This window comes from Stegodyphus dumicola, chromosome 5 (genome assembly GCF_044657685.1).
Source record: "Stegodyphus dumicola isolate Sdum_Otavi_A_Nest chromosome 5, ASM4465768v1".
NCBI classification, from domain to species: Eukaryota; Metazoa; Arthropoda; class Arachnida; order Araneae; family Eresidae; genus Stegodyphus; species Stegodyphus dumicola.
In genome coordinates this window covers 128,211,883-128,232,848 of record NC_140772.1, presented here as the reverse complement: position 1 = coordinate 128,232,848, position 20,966 = coordinate 128,211,883, and the positions used below count along the sequence as shown (strand labels likewise).

General features: G+C 31.3%; 1 protein-coding gene across 1 annotated transcript in view; it reads left to right on the top strand.

Moving 5' to 3' along the window:
• LOC118195448 (uncharacterized) overlaps positions 1–20,966 on the top strand; it is a 61,445-nt gene that overhangs the window by 12,379 nt on the left and 28,100 nt on the right. Inside the window, exon 2 of the mRNA XM_035366770.2 lies at positions 18,513–18,653. Within this exon, the coding sequence (XP_035222661.1) occupies positions 18,513–18,653 (141 nt within the window). The remainder of the gene's footprint in view (positions 1–18,512; positions 18,654–20,966) is intronic.

The window sequence follows — 20,966 nt, the reverse complement described above, 5'->3', positions numbered from 1 at the left end:
AATTTTTTTAATGTATTAAATGATCGGTTCCCCCCCCCCTCTTTACGCAATCAAGTCTTTTTTGTGCAATTTATTTTTATGCGGTTTTAAATTTATGCGATGCGATACATATTTCAATTTTTTCTGAGGTTTCCAGTTGTATGTGTGTCTACTTTAAATCTAGAAAATTTACCTCTTGTAAAGACCAGCTTCGACTCATTCAGTTACCTGATCTAGAGGTTTCTCATCGAGCAATTTCTGTTAATTTGGAGAGAAATTTTACATTATTTGTCTTTGATTGGTAAGGTTCGATGTGAAATTTAGTTCTCAAACATGAATTTATCAATATTCTGTATGGATCTCATTCCAACTAAAACTTTAATGGTTGTTTATATCGGATGCTAAGTATTCATCTAAATATTGATCACATTTGATGTTTAATTTTTTTCTCTTTTTTGCTTCCTTGTACGAAGTAAAGGAAGTATTGTAATCACGATCAATACTAGATAATCAATACTAGATTCTTTCCTTTTACTAATGAAGGGCCAACTCTTTTCAAAAGACTCAATTATAGCCTGAATTGAGTGAAGATTTTTATCTTTTTCTAATTTTCTTTACTTTTGGCCAGTATTTAGTAAAGTTTTGATTAAGCTTGTAGAAATTCCGTTTTAATAAATACAGACAATTACAAAAAATTTTACTTTATTAAAAACATTTTTTTAAATTTCAAACTTAAAATTAAATTTAATTAATTTTACTTCAAAAAATTTTTCGAACTTTATTTCAAAAATATTTTTTTGATTTTTTACAATCCTTAGTAGTTTGCAACATCTATTTTCACAAACCTTAACAATTAACATTTTTTTTTTCAATTTTTTACACAGTTTTAGAATGTTTCACAGTTAGAAACATTTTTGCACACAAAACACACATTTTACATTACTTAAGAATTTACTGAATATGTTTATACAATAGATCTCAAAGGTACCAGATTAACACTCAACTTTACGTTATATTAGCGCCCTCTATTTATACAGTTAGCAGAAACATACTTCTCAACCTCACTTAGTTTAGCAAATGCTACTCCTCTCGAAATTTGATATAGCTAGATAATTTATTTTTTATGAATTTTTTTAAAATGCTTTTCACGATATTATAACTAGCCTTCGGTCATGCTGTCTGTATTTTAAAAAGTTTGGCTTTGTCTTCTCCCCTCTTTTTTTTCTTCATGAAGATGGAGGGCTAACTGTCGGTCTTGGAAACACTAGAAATGAATCTGCATCAAAATAGTTGTGCTTGAAATGTTGGTTTCCTCATTTTAGGTTATTCATTGTTTTTAGTTGGCTAACACTACATTGTTTTCAGCTGAGAAACTCTCTAGAAATGAGTCTATTTACACACAAAGACACTATTACAAGTAATGCAATAGGGAATGATCTGTCTGAAAAGGGAAAGCAAAAAGATAGGAGAATTTCGTCTTTTTAAGCATCTTTAAAAATCTCAGTGTCGAATGAAAGAACAGAAGTTAATTTAGTGCAACACATGTAATTTTATAACTCAAAATTTAAGATGTATATGTAAAAAACATTACCTTTTTTTATAGATTTAACTAATTAAAAATTAAGTTTTAAAATGCCGTATTTCAACAGCCATATTTCAACTGTTTGTTCGCCACATAAGGCTAAGGAAACACTGTAACTGGACAACATGGATAATTTTTCACTGATCAGGAAGTTTAATTCAAGTGATTCATTCATTTTGTTTTAATTTTATTATAATACATTTTGCTATTATACTTGTAAATAGGGAGTTCTCACATAATCGTGTATTTTCATATTTAGAAAAAGGCCTTCATATTAGTTTTCGGTTGGGGGGGGGGGAAATGCCTTCGGTCTTCTCATGATTGATTATATGATAGATCTTCTATGACTGAATTTGTGTAGTGTCGATCATCTTTCGTTCAACAAAATATATTTCAAAGGCTCATTGCCCCAGTTGCGTTTCCTTTTAGTTAAGGAATTCGGCCCGGCACGGATTTAGGCCAATGTTGTTGGTTCTTCAAGATCCAATTTAGAATGAATGCTCGTTTTGATTTTCGAACATGTGTTTGGTGGTACATTTGTGCCCCATATTTTAAAGAACAACATGAAACAAAGCTGAATTGACTCCCCCCTCAAACTTTCCCCTACTGACCCATCAGAGCTAAACGAAGCGCAAAGCAATAGTAAAAAGCAGTTTTTAAAGCCCATTTTTTCGCTTCCGATTTGATTGACCATGAAAGAATCCTTTTCCCCGCTGTGCTGTTTGCTCCAGTTCCCGAGTTAGATAGGTCCGTTACGAGTCCGCCCTAGGCGATGATCGGCAATCTTCGCGAGTGGTCCGTCGACTTCGTCATCGGAAGAGAGGTCGCTGACACAGTTCCTGGTTGCCGCGGATGCTAACCTCCTATACGTGCTGATTTCGAAAACTTCTGTAGTATTTGATCTTAACATACAATTGTTAAGAACATGTGATATGCTTATTGATATCACAGTGTTCGAATGATATGAAAACTGAAGTAACAAGCGTTTCTTGTAAAATGTCGTGGAACCTAATAACTCCCATTTTATAGACTTTACAAAGAAAAATCAAAGCAACTGCTTAACAGATGATGCAGGTTTTCTTTCATATATTTTATTTTTACTCATGCACTACTATACAAACTGCAGTCGTTCGTAAGTTTTAGATAACTGACAGTTTTTTTTTTAAACTTTTTTTAATGAACCTATTAAGAGCAAAATTTGAGGAGCTGGTGTTTCGAAGTATCCTAAAATTTTGTAGAGTCATTAGGATTTTTGAAGCACGAGACGTGAAAATTGAGGAATGTCCTCGCCGGGACTCGAACCTGGACGTCTCGAATACGCGCCTAGTGTTACACCACGAACTCATGTTGGAAGAAGGGAGAATAACTTCATTGACATTTTCGTATCCTATTATGTCCAGTATATCACAAATCTGTAAGGTTAATATTTTCTCAGCTAAATAATATTCGCCTAGTGAATAATCATGATTCAATTTATGAAATTTGAGAAGATAGCCACTGCCATCATGCTTTTTCTGATAACTGTTAATTTAAAAGCATATCTGCTGTTGTATCGCAGCAGCAGTCAAATGGATGAGGCCAGGGAACAGTGGTAGTTGCTATTCGGTTTCAGATCCCTGCGAATGGGTTGGTTGTATTCATGTTTTTGTGGTTTTCCCCACGTATAATATAAATACGAACCAGTTTTCTTTTTAAAGTTCTGTGTTCTGTTCTTACTTTTAGCCAATAATTCTGCGTGTTTTGCCGTATTCAAGTCACTTTTTGTTGTCTTGGTGACTCCTTTCCCAGATAATTCATCATTTCTGCTCTCGTAACATTTGTACGTCTCAAGATGTTACAAATTCGAACGTCGGATTGATGCATTTATATTGTTAGAAATAAGAATCTGCTTTACAAATTAAGAAAATGTACCATGTACAAATAAAAGAATTCCAATTTTGATTTTTACTTAAATTTAGTTTCTAAATTTAAATTAACGAAAAGATTGAATTAAAATTCAGAAGTTTCCTTTTATGCTGATGACAATTCATAAAAAGTAAAGTTGTGCAAATAAAAGTAGTTATAACTGTAATGTATAAACATAACAAGTGCATGACAAATAGAAATAAATTCTTAGGAAATTGCAGTTATGGGAATGTTAAAAACTAGTACCACGCAGTAATGTCCACATAAAGACCAAAAATATCGATATACTTCTGCTAAAGTTAAAATTCTTGTGAAGAATAAAAAGAAAATAAATATAATCAATGGACAATACAATAGTAGGTATGTCTCTGAGGATTTCGATATCTGTACAATTCCATTAGCTGCATTTCTGATCTTGTCAATCACGAAATAATTTTGATAATATAACAATATTCTAATAATATAACAAGTCAGATTTAATTCGTTAATAGCGAGTGAATTGACGAGCCTACTCTTACGTAACTTCAGAATGACTGAAACAAAATTTAAAGGTTTAATTAATAAAGTAGAAAATAGCAAAAAACTGTATATATTTATTACGTTAGTCTAAAAATGCCAAGGTGAAGAAAAGGGAAATATATGATTTAGAAAAATCCAGCAATGTGCGAACTGAACACCCAGCTAATAAATTCGACATCAAAAATAATAATTAAGCACGAAAAGTAAATTAGTAACTAGTTATGAAAATAGGTTAATACAAGGGAAAAGATTTAATGTATTCATGCTTACTTTCAACCCACGTCAAAGTTGCGAATGGGAAGAAAGTTTGTCTGTTGTAGTAGTTGTACATATTTAATAGAGCAGAATAAGGCGGAAGTCTAGTGAAAGTATTTGCGTACAGTTTTTTTTTTCCTTCTGGAAATAGAATTAAGATATTATAATAGCATATTTCAACATTCAGTTGTAAAAAACAAACCATTGAATTTAACTTTAAGATTTTTATTTATTATTAACAGCATCTACAATTTACATATTCCAATTTAGTAGGTCCCCTTTGCTCAGAAAAAATTTTCAACAGCACCTTTTTCTAATTTCTGAGCTTGATCTACTGTCATTGTTACAACAAAAACTAAATCGTGCTGTAGCTCTGTACATGAGAAATGAGTTTATTATCATCTTTCCACATTGTATAAATAAAATTCTTATTTGATTTTGATTTTCAGAACAACAGCTAGAGAAGAAGTTTTTCTTTATTAATTCACAAGATGCTAGAGATGGTGAAGATTCCAACACTGACTATATTTTCAGATTTTTAGTTTTACCTGCTCTTTCTTCCTTAGCTAAATACACGAAATATATACATATGTTTTATAAATGTTTTTGTTAATTAAAGAGATAAACAGCATGAGCTGCCTTATAAATAAAGTTACGAGTATAAACCATAGTATTCCTGATGTAAATTGTCAACTGTGAGATGTTGACTGGGTCATTAGAAAAAGTCCATTATCAATTCCTCTGAATGACATGTCGAAATAACAACAGTAAATAATCAATTTTAGCATCACAAGGAATCATTTCGACCTCCTATTATTATTGGTGGATTGTAGTTAATTTCACAATAATCAGTGCGCGGAAAGTTACAATGCGAGATAAAAAATCTTTTTGTAATTGTTTTCCATTCAGTCAAACTGCGCATATTTATTTCTCTACTTGCTCAATTATGCCTGAAGTGAAGCCTTCCAAAGGCTAGACAGTAATTTCCTACGTGTCGGCCGAGTTTAGAAAAAAGTTATTTTTCCTGTTTGAAACCTCTTTTCATATACAGCTAAAATACTTCCCCGGTTTTGCTTTTTTAGTTAACAATGATTTTGTTTGAGATGCGAGAAGTGAGCAGTCTCTTTGGAGTGTAGCTGGTGACTCAGTGTCAAGTATTCTACGTCTAATGGGGAGATTTTCATGATGGTAGTAACCTTGTGTTCCATTAACCTCGTGGTAGTAATATTTTGTTATAAATGCACTTTTCTAGAATTTAATTTGCTCAATGAAATGATAATGCTAATATTTTAACTTAATAATACGACTTAATGCTAATGATTTAATGATGACCTTAGCATGTAAAATACGCTTCGCAAAGTGTGATTTTCCTTATCGTAACGACGGTGCTTTTTTGTGAAGAGATTGTTTAATGTTTGTGTTCACACTTCATAACCAAGGCTTCTCAAAAATCTGTTAGTCCACGAAAAATCGGTAGAGATTTCTCAAGAAATGCAGTATTATTATAAATCATTCATCGGATTTCAAAACAATGCATTTTTAAAATATCCAGCAATAATTGATATATTAAAAGAACTGGAAACTCAAGAAGTTTTCACGACATTTTAGAAATATTCTACGTGTGCCCTATCGGCACACATAGAATATAAGACTAAGACTGTATAAGACTGTATTTAAAAAATATATACAAGTGGCAATGTACTTAAACGGATATTGTCATTTACCAAGTACTCTCCATATACATCTATGCTCTGATTTAGTCAGCGTTTTCCTTTCTGGAAGCAGGTCTGGAAAATCTATAAAGTATTTACATCACATTTTGTTGGATCTCAATTATATCAGAAAATATTCACTCTGCAGCAGAGCTTTTAATTTCGGAAAGCCAGAAATCATAGGGAACTGAGTCAATCGAAAAGACAGGGATGTAATTGGATGGTCGCTTTTTTAGCCAGAAGCGGCGACAAGGCTATTCACGTTTGACATTTGCAGGCTGAAAATGTTTCTAATTTTATGCGCATTCAATGTGGTACACCAGGCTGATTCTGTATGGCATACAGTTGGTTCTAGCATCGCATCATACCGCAAGATTTTCCTCTCATCCAGAGGAGGCTGTTGTGCCGCTAAGATGTTTTATCTTTGAGAATGGATGAAACGCTGATAAGATACTTGCGCAATGGCAGTTCCCCGCAAGCGGCATTTGCGCTCATAGTCCTCGCGGGAACATGAAATTATCTAACAGATGTAACAAGTGACATTTCCGCATAGCCTCTCAGAAGCATTCAAAAGCTGTGCACAAAAAGCAAAACCTGGAACATTCAGAAGCTGTGCAAACATAATTGTATTGTTTTTAAAGTATGTCATTTTAATTATACATTAATTTTCTAATTAGAAAAAAAATCAGCTAAAAATATTGTTTCACTTATATCGAAAGGATTATTGATATAAGTAAATGAAATTTCACGCTCATAAACCAGATATAAAAATATTGAATTTTAAAATGCGTTGTACGACCATTTTAAAAATACTTGACTGTCAGTGGTTACACTTTAACTCATACATAATATAAATTTTTCATTAAAATCTATATATTTGTGCAGCCTATTAACTTAAAATTTCGTAAAGCAAATTAATCATCCAAATTGCTGTTCCAAATTATCAAAAAGTAATTTAAAAGATGTGGTTTTCTGCGGAACTGTCACTAAAATGTATAAACTACTATTACTCACCCAGCAATCAATATTTCTTGCGCGCAAGTTTCCCTGCTTTTTGATTTGGGCGCAAGAGAAATGTGTGCAAATGCCACTAAACCAGATGAAATGCTTGTACTGCTTATTTCTATCTAACGCAGATTACTAATGAAATAAGCATTTAAGCAATTTTAGCGATTCCCCGCGCATTTCCGTTTGTGGTATAAATGGCAGCACGACCGGCGGACAGCTAAACGATCTGTGGTTCGAATACCGGCGTTGTTTTTAAACAACTGCTCTGGATAAAAAAATTACTATCTTTTTCATTTCTTGATGTTAGGCAATTTCTAATAAACATATAACATAATGAGAACTATTTATAACCGTATTTTCAGGACCGAAATTCAAATAAAAATTTCTTCTATATTTTCTCATTCTTTATTTCTCGTTTCTTGATTTCATCAGTTTTATTCATCTTAAAATGCCAATTTTTATGGCTCTTCTAGTAACGTAAATCTTCAAAGGCTCATTCAAAGCTTCATGTGTGATGTTTTATGCATTTTCATGCATGTGTTATTGGCTTTCCAAGCCAATACTGCACACACATGCAATACATTCATGTCTTCATTCTTTGCAAAATGAGGTTTTTAAACTATAGTGATTTGTTTCAAGCAGTAAAGAAACGTATAATGTAATTGTACTTATATTGAAAATTAACTCATACATTGGTCACATCCTCAAAATCGGTATATTATTTCATTACCAGCTAATTAGTTTTTCATTTGAAAACCGGTTATATGTTCTTTTGTCTCTGCACTTGTTACTGAATTTATTAGAAATCATAAGAAAAATTTTAATAACTGCTTTTTTAAATAGTCATTCTTCGAAAATGGGAGCGAAATTATGGCCAGAGAAGTTAGTATCTTTTAATTTGATACACTTTGAAAGCTTTGCACTTTACATGTTAAAACTTTGCATTTTATGAGATCTAGAATATATAATTAATAGGCTGACATATTTAGATCCCTATCATGTCAACCTATTAACTAGTAGTCTGTTTAAGAAACCGTAATTTTTTTTCCAGATACAATAGAAAATAAACTCTTTCTCTTAAATTTTACTTCATGACATCTGGAGAAAAGTTAATAACTATTCAGGAAACGTTTTGAGTTTGTCGTTTCAAAATCACTAAAAACAGTCAATTGAAAGCTATCAAAAAGTATGTATAGACTTTCATAAGGATATAAATGAAACTACAGTAAAGAAGAAAGTCGCAAAAAACTTTCTTTCAAAAAATCCTGTCTTTAAAATTATTCACAATCCTTTCTTGTTTGAAGTTATATATTTTCTAAACGTAACATTCTACAGTACAAAACAACTGTAAATTCTACTACGTTATTTCAAAATCTATTATTACATGCATGCGAAATATTTCTAAACACAGCTAACTGTTCCTGATTTTTGACGAAATTGCTTTTTTTTTTTTTTTTTTTTTTTTTTTTTTTGTAACAAACCAATAGAATATTTATGGACAGAAAATTTCCACACCAAAGTTGAGAACTGAAACGGAAATTTAAATTGAAAGTAAATCTGAATGTGGAAAGCATTAACTTTTTCACGCAATGCCGTAATAGCATGGTATTATAGCATTTCCTTTTTTTTTTTCGATTATTTGAAAAGAAAAAGATGCCAGAAATATGTTCTGCTTGGTAGCTCGGTGCAATTACTATGCAAAGAGAACTATTTGTTTGTCACGATTCTATTATTCGGTCCAATGGATTCCTTTAAATATATATTATTCGTCAATTTGTCTATGTTCTACTTGGGTGACATATCACAATAGGTGTATATAAAACTAATATTAATCGATATTCATCTGTTATTTAATGAGGGAATCTTTCGGTTTGATAAAACAAAGAACTCATAGCTGAAATGTCAGGCAGGTGTGAATGACATCAATCCAGTCATTAAAACTGCTGCTACAGAGAAATTTTATGACAGCCATTTGATGTTGCCTAATTAGAATAAGATGCTGTCAAAACAATGGCGATTTGTGTTGCGGTAGCCTAATTTCTAATTCTTTTTGTCTAATTAACAAGTGTGATATTAATTGCCACGCAATGGTTGAAAATTTAGATCCCTCTAATTAATTAAAATTTATATCATAGAGTTTTGGGAGATTCTGAGCAAAAATCTTGAAAAATAAATCGCAGATTGAACGGGTGTTTTTCTTTTGCTAACTGGATGTACTCACCAATACATTACAAGAGTAGAACGCCTGTTAATTCCCTATAGCCCTTCCCCACGCTTAAAGGATAAATGGGGAGAGAAGCTGGACTCAGTTGGTGAAATCAAATTGCTGACGAATTAATAAGCTATCATATTTTATTTCCGGCCCCATTTTAAAATCATTAGGTTGTTTTATATATATAGTATATATAGTATATATACCAAAGAACCTTAAAAAATCAATGTTGAATAATTTCTATAAATCAAAGACTTTACAAATCACAGACTTGAACAGAGCTTTTATTCAAGCCAGGGGTGGCCAGCGCGGCTCTCAAGCCAGCGCGGCTCTCGCGGGCGAATGGTGCGGCTTTTATAAAAATAAAATATATGTATGAAATATAGTATACTTAAAACTCCTCAATTTCCAATTTCATTTCTTTTTATAAAGTTATTAGTAAATTTAAACTGATCAATGCCCAAACGTAATTATATTATTTTATTTCTTGTTAGTTAGGAATTTTAAGGATATTGTCGAAAAACATAAAAAATAAATAAATAAATAAGTAAGTAAGTAAAAAAAAATATAAATAAATAAAATAAATAAAATAAAATAAAAATATCTGATTTTTTTTCAAACAATTTTGTAAAGAAAATCTTTAAAAATTAGATTTGCTTGTGGATGCTTTACGAATGGACGGATTTGGATGCCTGTGGAGGCTTTACAAGAAGGTTTTGACGAATTTCTGAATCATAAGTAGCGATAGAAATTAAACTGGAATGTTACGTGAGCGGAATAGAAATCTCATGTAATGCGCCAGCAACATACCTACAGAATTTAAAAATGGAAAATAATTTAGAAATTGATTCGACTTCCGAATTGTGGGAAATGTATGACAACTGGAAGCATTGGGAATTTCAAATAAATCTAGGACAGAAAGTGATATTACCTTTAAAAAATTTCCAGAATCCGTACGAGCTTGCAAGAAAATTACGGGATAATGCTGAGACAGCAGAACATCACATGCTGAAGGCAAACTCTTATTGAATGAATGTAAAGAATCAGACGTTTCTTTCCATTGGAAACCTGTTTCACTTTTAAAACGATATAAATATGTCTTACTGCTTTTTCAAAACATAACTGCGGCTCTCGGACTTCCCTGAATTCCACATGTGGTCCTTACTGGCAAGAAGTCTGGCCATTCTTGGTCTGTGCTTTAACTAAAGAAAATTAGAAATTAGATTCTGAGATAGAAATCGAAAGCCTGAATATTATATTGCATTTAGCATTTATAAAATGAGCAATATTTTCTTTCAAGTCTTCTATTTACTTTTCTTCTATTTGAAGTTGTGTTTCAGCACAAGAATATTGGAACCACAATACATAAACTGAATATTGTCGTTATATTAAACCACCTGTGACTGAGACAATACGACCGCTAAGTACTGGTTAAATTGACCAGGGTTCAAATCTCAACGAAGGGCTTGGCTATGTGGAATTTCGTGGCTTTTTCGTGTATAACGGTGTAGAGACATTAGGTTAACTGGAAAATCCGGAGAGATGAAAAATTAACAACCGCCTTCGCCGGGAATCGAACCACGAACTTCTGGAACACCGGCCCAGCGTGCAGAACCACTACACCACGAAGGCACTCTAGGAAGGCGGAAGAAATACCTTATAATGGAAACACGAATCTAAGCCAGTTTCTATTCAGAAGTCTTCCACGAAGGCATTCCTACCTTTAAGAAGATTGTCCTTATTATTTTGTCGTGAACACTTAACCACTGGTCATTGCATTTATTGTTCCTGAAAAGGAAAATCGTGATAAAAATAATGGAAACATTGTAAACACAAACATATCTTCGTAAATATTTAAATACCACATATACTCGCATATTTCCCCCCTTCACGTATTTTTAACCTTCATTTTCTCATTCTAACAGTATTAATAGTATACTACTGTATTATAATATTAATGTGTCTTTACGTGTGCTTTTTAATGTGCTGTGTTTATCATTTAAGCTGTCTCTTATATTCTATTATATAACACCGCGCATTTTCCCTCTCCCTGCTTTTAAGTGGTAAAATTAGTAGGAAAAGGGGAGGAATACCGGAATAAATACGGTATATTCCGTTAAAAGCGAAAGAAAATAATCAAACATTTTTGTCTAATTGCAATTATATATATCTACACGTCTTTTGAATGAAAGCAAAAGTAGGTAGTAAATGTTGCAATGAACTTTCATTTTTCATGAAATGTTGTAAAAGGTACATTTCATGCATTTTTAGTAATTTAAGTACTTGTGTGCATAAAATTTAATATTTTAAACAAAATTTCCGAATTTAATTTGAAATGTCAGCTTATAATACTCCAAATTTACTTTATTAAGATACCAAAGAATACTACAAAAGAATTTAAATGAACTTTAAGTTATATTTAAAGTACGGAAAGAAGCATCTAAAGAGAAGGGGGAAGTTATTTTAAATTCGTCGCCCTATGTGGTGCAGTGGTTAGTTCGACTTTTATGTGTGTCCTTACCCTGAGCCTTTTTTTTTTTTTTTCCCATTATCACGTGCTCCGTATCCACGTTACACATAAGGTAAAAAACAAGAAAATACTTTGGGGTAGCCAGCTCGTTCGCGAGGATTCGAACCCCGGACAAAATACCGGTGTTCAGCGGCTTTTACCGCTCGGCTACTGGTGGGCCTTACCTTAGTGAGAGTAATATTGGCCGGCCCTCAGTGGTACATTCTGAGCAAAATTGTCTGCTAAAGCTGAACTACTAGCCGTCAGAGAAACAATAAAATTCATAAAATAATTCTTGAAAAGAAGTGTTATTATCACAGATTGTGCCTCTGGAATACAAGCTATAATAGGACAACATCTATCACCACTAATTAAAGAAATTCAGCTACTACTGGCAAATTTTCCTCAACAACTAATACCAAAACTGCCCAAGAGCCCATGTAGGCAAAACAGGCAATCAAATAGCAGACCGAAAAGCCAAAGAAGCAGCGAACAGTTCCATAATGCAATCTATAACCGTACCTTACCCAATTTCTTAAGTTTAGAAAAAGATCTTTTATCACTCTAGAATGCATAATGGTCATAAGAAGAAACTAGACGCGCCATAACATTCTTTTTAACATCCATATTGGTCCTTTTGCATCATATCTACATCGTTTTAATTTACATCGCACAGATAAATGCATATGTGGAACTACAGAAACTATCGATCATTATATGTTTGAATGTGATATAACCAAAGATTTACATTTTCAACCACATACATCAGAAAATACCAAACTATGGTTCAAACAACTACTAAAAAGTAACATCCTTAGGCAAAAGCTCCAAAATCTAATAAACTATTTATCAATAAACTCCAACAATTAAAAGGCAGCATAAATACCATTACTTTATCCTATAACTATATAATAAAACATTATTATGTATTTATTTAATCAAAAGTAATTGTTATATTGCCAAAATGTAATCAAAAAACAACTGTTATGCTACTCATATGCAATTGCTATGTTATTGATATATTATTGATATTATTATATAACCAAATTATTATTAAGCTGATAAGTCGTCGGGACGGTGCAGCTGCTTATTTCGTGGTTTCCTGCCCTGCTCTATAATGAAATAGTTGAATGGCCAATGAGTTCGGCCATTCTCGAAGAATGCTTGGTTATCTGGTCATTGAGAGGAGGTTATTGGGAATTTTTGGCTGAATAGTTTCATGGGGTGACAGCGGATTGATATGTTTCTAAGAATTTGGGGGGGGGGGATAAAACGAAAAGAGGATAAGATAGGAAAATAAGATCAAACCTTTTACAGAACATAACCCTTCGTCCTAATATAGCGAGTTTGTAAAACAGGCAACCTACAGTTATAGCGGTATTTTCTCATTGTTGCTTTGACGATCAAAATGAAACGATTAGACAACGTTTAGCGGAACCATAGAGTTTGTTCACATATTAGACAGCATTATTCTCTAACTCCAGATTTCAGTTAAGTCTTCCAGCCTTCCAGAAGCTGTCTGAAACGCAATAAAACCAGGGTGCCTGAATCTCAAAGATCAAGTCTTACTTTTATAATGCTTTTACGGGATAAATCAAAACATCGATATAGAAGCACGATACGGACTGGTTTGTCACTTATTATCTATTAAAGAAAAGTAAAGCAAACAGATAATAAAAATCATTGAAATACAAAGCTTAGTATAGGCGAGGAATACTTTTAAATGTAATAACTGTAAGGTAGTTTTTTACCCCCTTTATTGCTAAAGATTAAACGTGTGTTTTGAAAAATTATTTTTAAAAGTTCTTTTCATATACGAAAAGTAATTTTTAAAAATATTTTAAAGATACTTCATCGAAAATTTTTTTATATATTATTGGTTATGTTTTGAATAAAAAGCTAAACTCTACTTATTATTTTTATTATGTTATGGGTTCTTATTGCTTCAGCTAGTAGAGTGGTTTGTCACTGACTGCCGTATCCATCGGCCTGGGTTCGAATCCTGGAGAAGATATGGATATTTGTAAGCGCATTGAGCTTGTGCGGCAAGAAGGCATTCAAAATATAAATCCAGCCGAAAGCCCTTTCGAGAGGTTGATGGTAGGGGAAGAGAGGGCGGAAGACCCTTGGACCGCCCCTTCCCCCCCCCTGGTTGTTCTTCCTCAGAGCTGGAATGGAAATCCACAGTTAGTGCTGTAGAGTTCCGAATTTTAAGAACTGATAAGCGAATAATCGCTTGAGTTCGTGTGACAGGAAACAACAAGATACAAGGGTAAACTAACCCTTTATTATTCCAACTAAAGTTTAACAAAACTCCGTCTTGGAGTGTACAATAAAGCCGACACTTGGAATTGGACTTAAGAAACTAAGAATTAAACTAAACTAATCTTAACAAAAGAGATATAGCCAAAGCTATCAAGATTCTAACAGAGTTAGCCCCTTAACGTTAATAGATTGCGAAGCTATCAAGGGCCTAAAGTACGGCCGAAAGTAATAATAGCTTACGAGAGAGTAGCCTAAGAAAGTGGACGCGTGGAGCCAGAATACCTGGTATCTCTCTCACTAAGACTGAAGAACTTCGCGGTTAAATAACGCTCTTCCTCATTATGTATTCAGACGTGATTCTAAAACTACGTTCTGGCCGGAAGTGGTAAGTTGAAGTTAAGAATCGATAGGAAAGGAAATTTAATTCAAAATTTAACTGTTAATAAAATTAACATAAGCCGCCTTACAGTGCAATGGAACTATACTTGTACGACCAATGGTGAAATTCTGGTGCTTCTCCCACTTCTACCTGTTTTTGTACGCATTAAACAATAACGATTTAAAAATATCTATCTTTTCCCACATAATTTGACGCATTTCAGCGAATTTTGAAAAGATTGTAAAATGTTTACTTTCTTATATAGGAGATCACCATAATTATATAAATAAAATATATTCAGCTGCCCATGTACGATGTCCGACGCGTGCATTGCATTTTACTATATACAGCTTCTGTGTGAAAAGCCTGTTAGAAAAACTGAGGATTTATTTATATTATATTTTATCTAAAATTGCATATGTTAAAGCAATTTTTTTATTTAAAATGTAAGTAAATTAATAAATAAAAAACTGCAGTCTAAAAATTGAGATTGCTGTCTTAGGTTTCGAAGAGTTTACCATTAATGCAAAAATTTTAACCTAAACCGTTGAGATAGGCCTACTAAATTTTAGAATTAGTTTCTATGGAAATCTGAATACAGAAATAAAATCTTATTTTAACATGATCTGTCAGAAGTGGGAAAGTCAAAACAATTTGCATAATATTACTTCTTTGTAAATGTATGCCATGTGGAGATTTGCGAGTTCATTTAAAGACTTAATTTTACAAGATAAGCTGCTCAATTGTTTCACTGAATCATTCGCGCACGACGGTTGCAACAAACGTTTGTTGCTCTAAAGTGCCAATATTTTTATTTTACCAGAATGCAAAGTTATCAAACTGAAAAATTATGAATGCATCCAAAAGCTTTTCTTCGAGCTTTTTTTTTTTTTTTTCAAAAAAACTGTCTTTTAAATATATACGGGATACCCTTAGTTTTTGAGCAAAAGAGGGGAAAAAAAATGCTGAAATTTTTTCTCCTTTTCTGTTAAATGGAATACCGTATCAAAGCATTACGGAATATGTGCCAAATAAGAGCGTTAACAGCAACTAGAGGTTAAATTTGTCAGATTTGTCACTCCATATTTCGTAAGTATTTCAATGGAATAGAATGGAAGGTCAAACATTAATTTGAATACATTCTGCAAAACCGTTGCACATGTAAATAAAATATAGAGTTTGAAAGCTTCAAATTATTAAAAAAAATGCTTAAAATAATAGAAGTCAAGGCCCTTTACAAGGAAACACAACAGAGCAGAAATTTTTTATTTAAAGCATTTGTTATTATGAAATTATTTCCTGTTTCATTATCCAAATTTTGCTCGCATTATGAAATGTAAAAATTAGTTTTCAGTTGTTTAAAATGCGTGAAATGTGTATATTATATATCTAACCGTGGAAACATTTCCCTTTTTCATACCTCTGTACGTTTAGCGCCGTAAGTACTGCCATGAAATAGGAATTTCACGAAGCAAATTATTCATTACGTTTTTGGAATACTTGGAATGGAATTTTAGTTCGTGTTTTTGGAGTAAATAGACTAAATATTTCTTAGATTATAACTTCTTTTTATTCTTCTTTTTATTAGTAAAGAATATAATTTACGATTTTTGAGAAGGAAATGTTATTTGTATTTCAAGAGTTAAATCTACTATTCAAAAACGCTGATGTGTACACCACACGACTTCCTCATACGGAATATTAAATTATACGCATTTTTTATGCATTTTCATTTAAAATTATTTCCTCGAATTTCATTAGAGATATATTTCTCATTCAATTAATTCAGTTCTCATTTCGCGACAAGGCAAAAATACATAAAAACCCAAAATATATGTATTAAAAATTGAAAGACATAGAAAAATATGGTGCATAAAGAATTAGTCCACTATTCTGCTAAGTTTTAAATGTAAACAAATATGGCTGTAATGGTAAAAAAATAAAATAAAATAAAATAAATTAGGCTTAGCGGCACTTTAACAACTTTTAAATTGTTGAAAAATTCTACAAATATTGCAGATGAACTCAAGGCATAAAAACCTTAACCGCAAGACAAGAATAACATAATTCATTTTTTTTAAGTAAAAAATGCAAAATTTATCAACATATAAGAATAAAAAAACTCAGCTCACTGAGCCGAGTAACAGAGTGGGTATATATATATATATATAATGTTGCATGATCTTAAATATAGTTTAGGAAATAAATTATTAATAATTTATATATATATATACTATTTCAACGTTCTGAGGCTACTCGTTTTCGAGCTATGTAAGATACATACGTACAGACGCCACAAAAAAAAAAAAAAAAAAAAAAAAAAAAAAAAAAAAAAAAACCTCTTATAAATCCATTAAAATCAGTTCTATAATTCGTTTTGGGAAAAAGAGTCTTTATTTTCTCCTTACGTACAGATGTCACGCAAAAACATCGTTAAATTGCATTCGATTCGATTGCATTCAAAAGGGATATTTTCGTTGAAATATTGTAACCGGAATGTTTCGTGATTACAATGCTTCCTTTGCTTCGTACAAAGAAGTAAAAATGGTACATTATGTATTTTAAATACTAGCCGCTTGTGGCCAACAGCTTAAAATAATTATTATAAAAAATATATATAATGATTTTAATAAATTCATCTAATGTAATTTCACAGGTCCACCTAATAACTGAGTTTGTTGATTGAATTCTAAAGACAAATATATTATGTTTTGTCGAGTAGCAACACACTTCTTTCATATCGCTGTGTTTTCTAAATAATTTGAAATACAAATCTTTTATGCTTTGTAGAATGGCAACACAAAGCTTTTATATCGCTAAGTTTTTAATCAAAATTTATTTAAATTCGCACAAAATATGAAAGAAATGAAAACTAAATTAGAATTTCAAAAATGTTTGCATTGTAGCAATACACTTCTTTTCTATCGCTGAGTTTCCTGATTATTAAATTTAAAACATAAATGTTGTACGCTTTGCCAAGTGGCAACGTAAAGCTGAGTTTTTTTTATCAAACTGGCCGCTTGTGTGGCAATCGCCTAAAATAGTTAAAGAAAAGAAAAAAAAAATATTAAAGGATTTTAATGGTCTATCTACCGTAACTTCATAAAAAATATTTGGTAATCAAGTGATATGCAATCTACCATTTTTATTTATTTGTCACTTTTTTTGTCATAATTTTAACGCACTTTTGAATATGAAATCAATTTAATATTTTATGAAGCTATTATTAATGAATTATGAAAATAATGAAATAACTGATGTTATCAAATAAAATTGGAAAACACAAGTGTCCGAAAACTATTGTGAGTCGCTATGCATAGATTCTTCATTATTTAATAATAGAAAAAGATATTAAAAATTCAAAATATTTCATACATTTTCTTTTATGACAAAAGCAATTATAATAATTTTTAATAGTTAAGGATTTAGGAAGTTTAACTTGACCGTTAATGCTTAAATAAAATTAATAAGACGAGAAACAGGATCATCGCTTTCCAAAATCTGTTGCTTTGAAAAGAGATTTTAAAAAAAATTGCTGAAAAAATTAAATTTATTAATTTAAATTGAGCAAAAAAGAATAAGAAATTTCAGTGATGAATATCTATTAAAAATTTTTATTACAATGAGAATATAGATATAATGAGAATTCTATAAAAATAATAGGAGATTCAGATATTTTATATGCTATAATGCAGAATTAGGCATGACAAAATAAAGTTTATCTATGAATAATGTTCCAAAGGTTTACAACTAAAATGTTATTAAAATAGTTACTAAAGAAAGATCATTAAGAGGAGATAATATTTTCTTCAGAAATGGGTTAAGGCTTGCTGAAGCTTTTACGCTTCCAGCATTTTAAAAATGAATTAAGGTCACATCACTTGTCTTTTGATGATTTCGTGAATAATCAACCATCCATCAATAGAAGGAAGTGCATACTTATAACCTCTGGAAGATCTTTCAAACAGTATTATTGCATCTGAATTGAAATGTCACACAATATCTTTGAATTGCATTAAAGTTTCGGAAATCTATACGTAAACTGGAAATATTCAAAAGACGAGAAATTGTAATAATTTCTTAGAGTAATAGAATTGCACTCATTTTTGCTTTGAATTTATATAACAGAGGTGAAATGAAATATATAAATGCCTTCATGAAAATGAATTTTGTGTTTTTATTTCCAGAGAGGACATATGGCCGTCGAAGCCACGTGCCCCCTCCCATGCCTTCTCCTCCTGAGGACCCCCGCAGCAGACGATCCAGGACAAAGATGAAATGTCTGATTTCCATTGGGCTCATCCTTCCAGCTCTAGCTGCAGTAATAGGTAATTCCGATTTTAAATATTAATATTTAATATAAATATTAAAATATTCAAAACTGAATATATCGCACTATTAAGTTAATCGCAAAATCTGAACTGATTTTTTACGAAAAAGAAAACATTAAAACGCCAAAAAAGAATATTTATTTAAATATTTGATATTAATTATATCTGTATTAACTGAGAAGTATTCTAACCTTACAACAGAATAGTGCTATCTACATGTAAATAATTTATTTTTAAAGATGACTTTAAAAAGAACTATACATCTTATTGGGGATTTAAGTCCACATATGTTTTTGAAGTAGTAGATTTTGTGCAGCATAGTAAATTAAATAAGCATCGATGTTGATAAAATTGCTTTAAATTATTATATTAGCATTGTAATACAAAACGTTATAACTAGTCAAATGATGTTTTCAGTAAGAATTTTGTATATAAATCAAAGTATTAAATGATCAGTTCTCGTTGCATGTGATTAAAAGAAAAGGTTTTTTACAGTTTTATTTCATTATCATAGATATGCTTCTATTCTGATTAATTAGTATCATTCGAAAAGTAACTCAGAGGTAAAATCCGTGGAATTGTCCCCTCTTAAATATCAAATTTGCCTTTTGCATACATATCAAATTTACCATTCAAAAATTTTTAACCTTAGGATATTTTAAGAAAATAGGTTATCTTAGATGCAGTGTAAGATTTCATCGGCATTGTGCAGCAACGCACGTGAAATTTTATACAGTTAGACATGAAACTTCGTGTAGTTCTGTTATTTGATACCCAAAATCTGCCGTACTGAAATTGAATTAATCATCGGCAAACTTATCTCAAAATCAATAAATACGTTTTCTCTTAAGTAACTTTTATCACTTATGTGAGTTTGATCAATAAACGTAATTTTGCATAAAGTATTTCATTGTATATAATTTGAAACTTTTATTTAACAGTTTAGCTTGATTGATTTCATACGTAAATTCAATTTAATTTTATTTATTAACATCTGTTTTTATGCACAGCTGAACAGACAATCAGAGAATGAAGACTTGAGCATGCATCTCTGTAGACACGCAAAATAGCCCATGCATGCTTTATGGCGAATGTTTTTTATGCATATGGGAAAATTGTTTTATGTGATACGATGGACAAAATCAGATGTTTATTTGGAAGTTAGGATGAAAAATTACGAAATTAACTTAGTACAATATTTTTGCTATATTATGCTAAGCGAGACATATCTTAGAATTGATTCGATGAGATTTAGGAAGATCTTCAAACAAAACGTTTTAATCCAAATTCTAAGTTTGGATTTTCTTGATTACTATATTTCCTTCTGCAAAACGTGGAAAAGAGTCTAAAAATATCATTAAGATAATTAAAAATTATGTTAGTAAAATAAGTTACGAAAATGGTGCGTTATCTTATTTTTATTGAAACGACTGTATTTATGTCACACATTAGTTTTAAAATTTCGAGTCGTTGGGACAATAATTAAATAGATTAGGTGCATTTAAAAAGGAAAATGAGTAGAAAGTAAATCAATTTAATCGATGTAACGTATTTCCTCAATATAAGTGTTATTTTTATATTTTTATTCTAGTAATATATATTCTTCCCGAATTTCAGAATTACATCCTAATCATGTTCCGTTCATCTTCTCCGTTTAATTTGTTGCTATATGCTATCCTTACAAGCATGACGAGTGTTTCTTTCCTTCAACTGTTTTGTGTATCCACGTAGAACGGATGAAAGGAAGCAGGTAGTTTTCCTTTCTCGTGCTTTACTTCACTGTGTTGGTTTCATCTTTTTTCACACTGATCAGACGATTATGACAACAACAAAGTAAACGGGTGCAAACTATTTCACGGATGAGCGGTTTGCTTGTTCTTTAAAGCGTTTGATACGAGGATGGAAAAGAAAGAAACACAAAACTGATGTCAGTTTCTAAAAATATAGCACAAATAACTTAATGCTATTTATATTAAGTTATTAGTGATGTTACTGATATCACGTGAATTTAATTTTATAGATGTACGCTTATGTGCTGCTGAGTTTTCTTGAAATCAAAATTTGGAGAAAGTCTTTAATTTGTTTAAATATTAAACTCAAAGCAGTTTATGAAGTTCTTTTAATGCCTTTCATGCTTTACATACATTAAAAGATATATAATCACTATCTAATAAAAATTTCAACTTTCTGATTTAATTTATTATGAAAAAAAAAAAAAAAAAAAAAAAAAAAAAAAAAAAAACTTTCTCATGAGCAGCAATACTTGATAAAAGTACCAAAATGTTGCACAAATAAATCCATGCCTGGTAA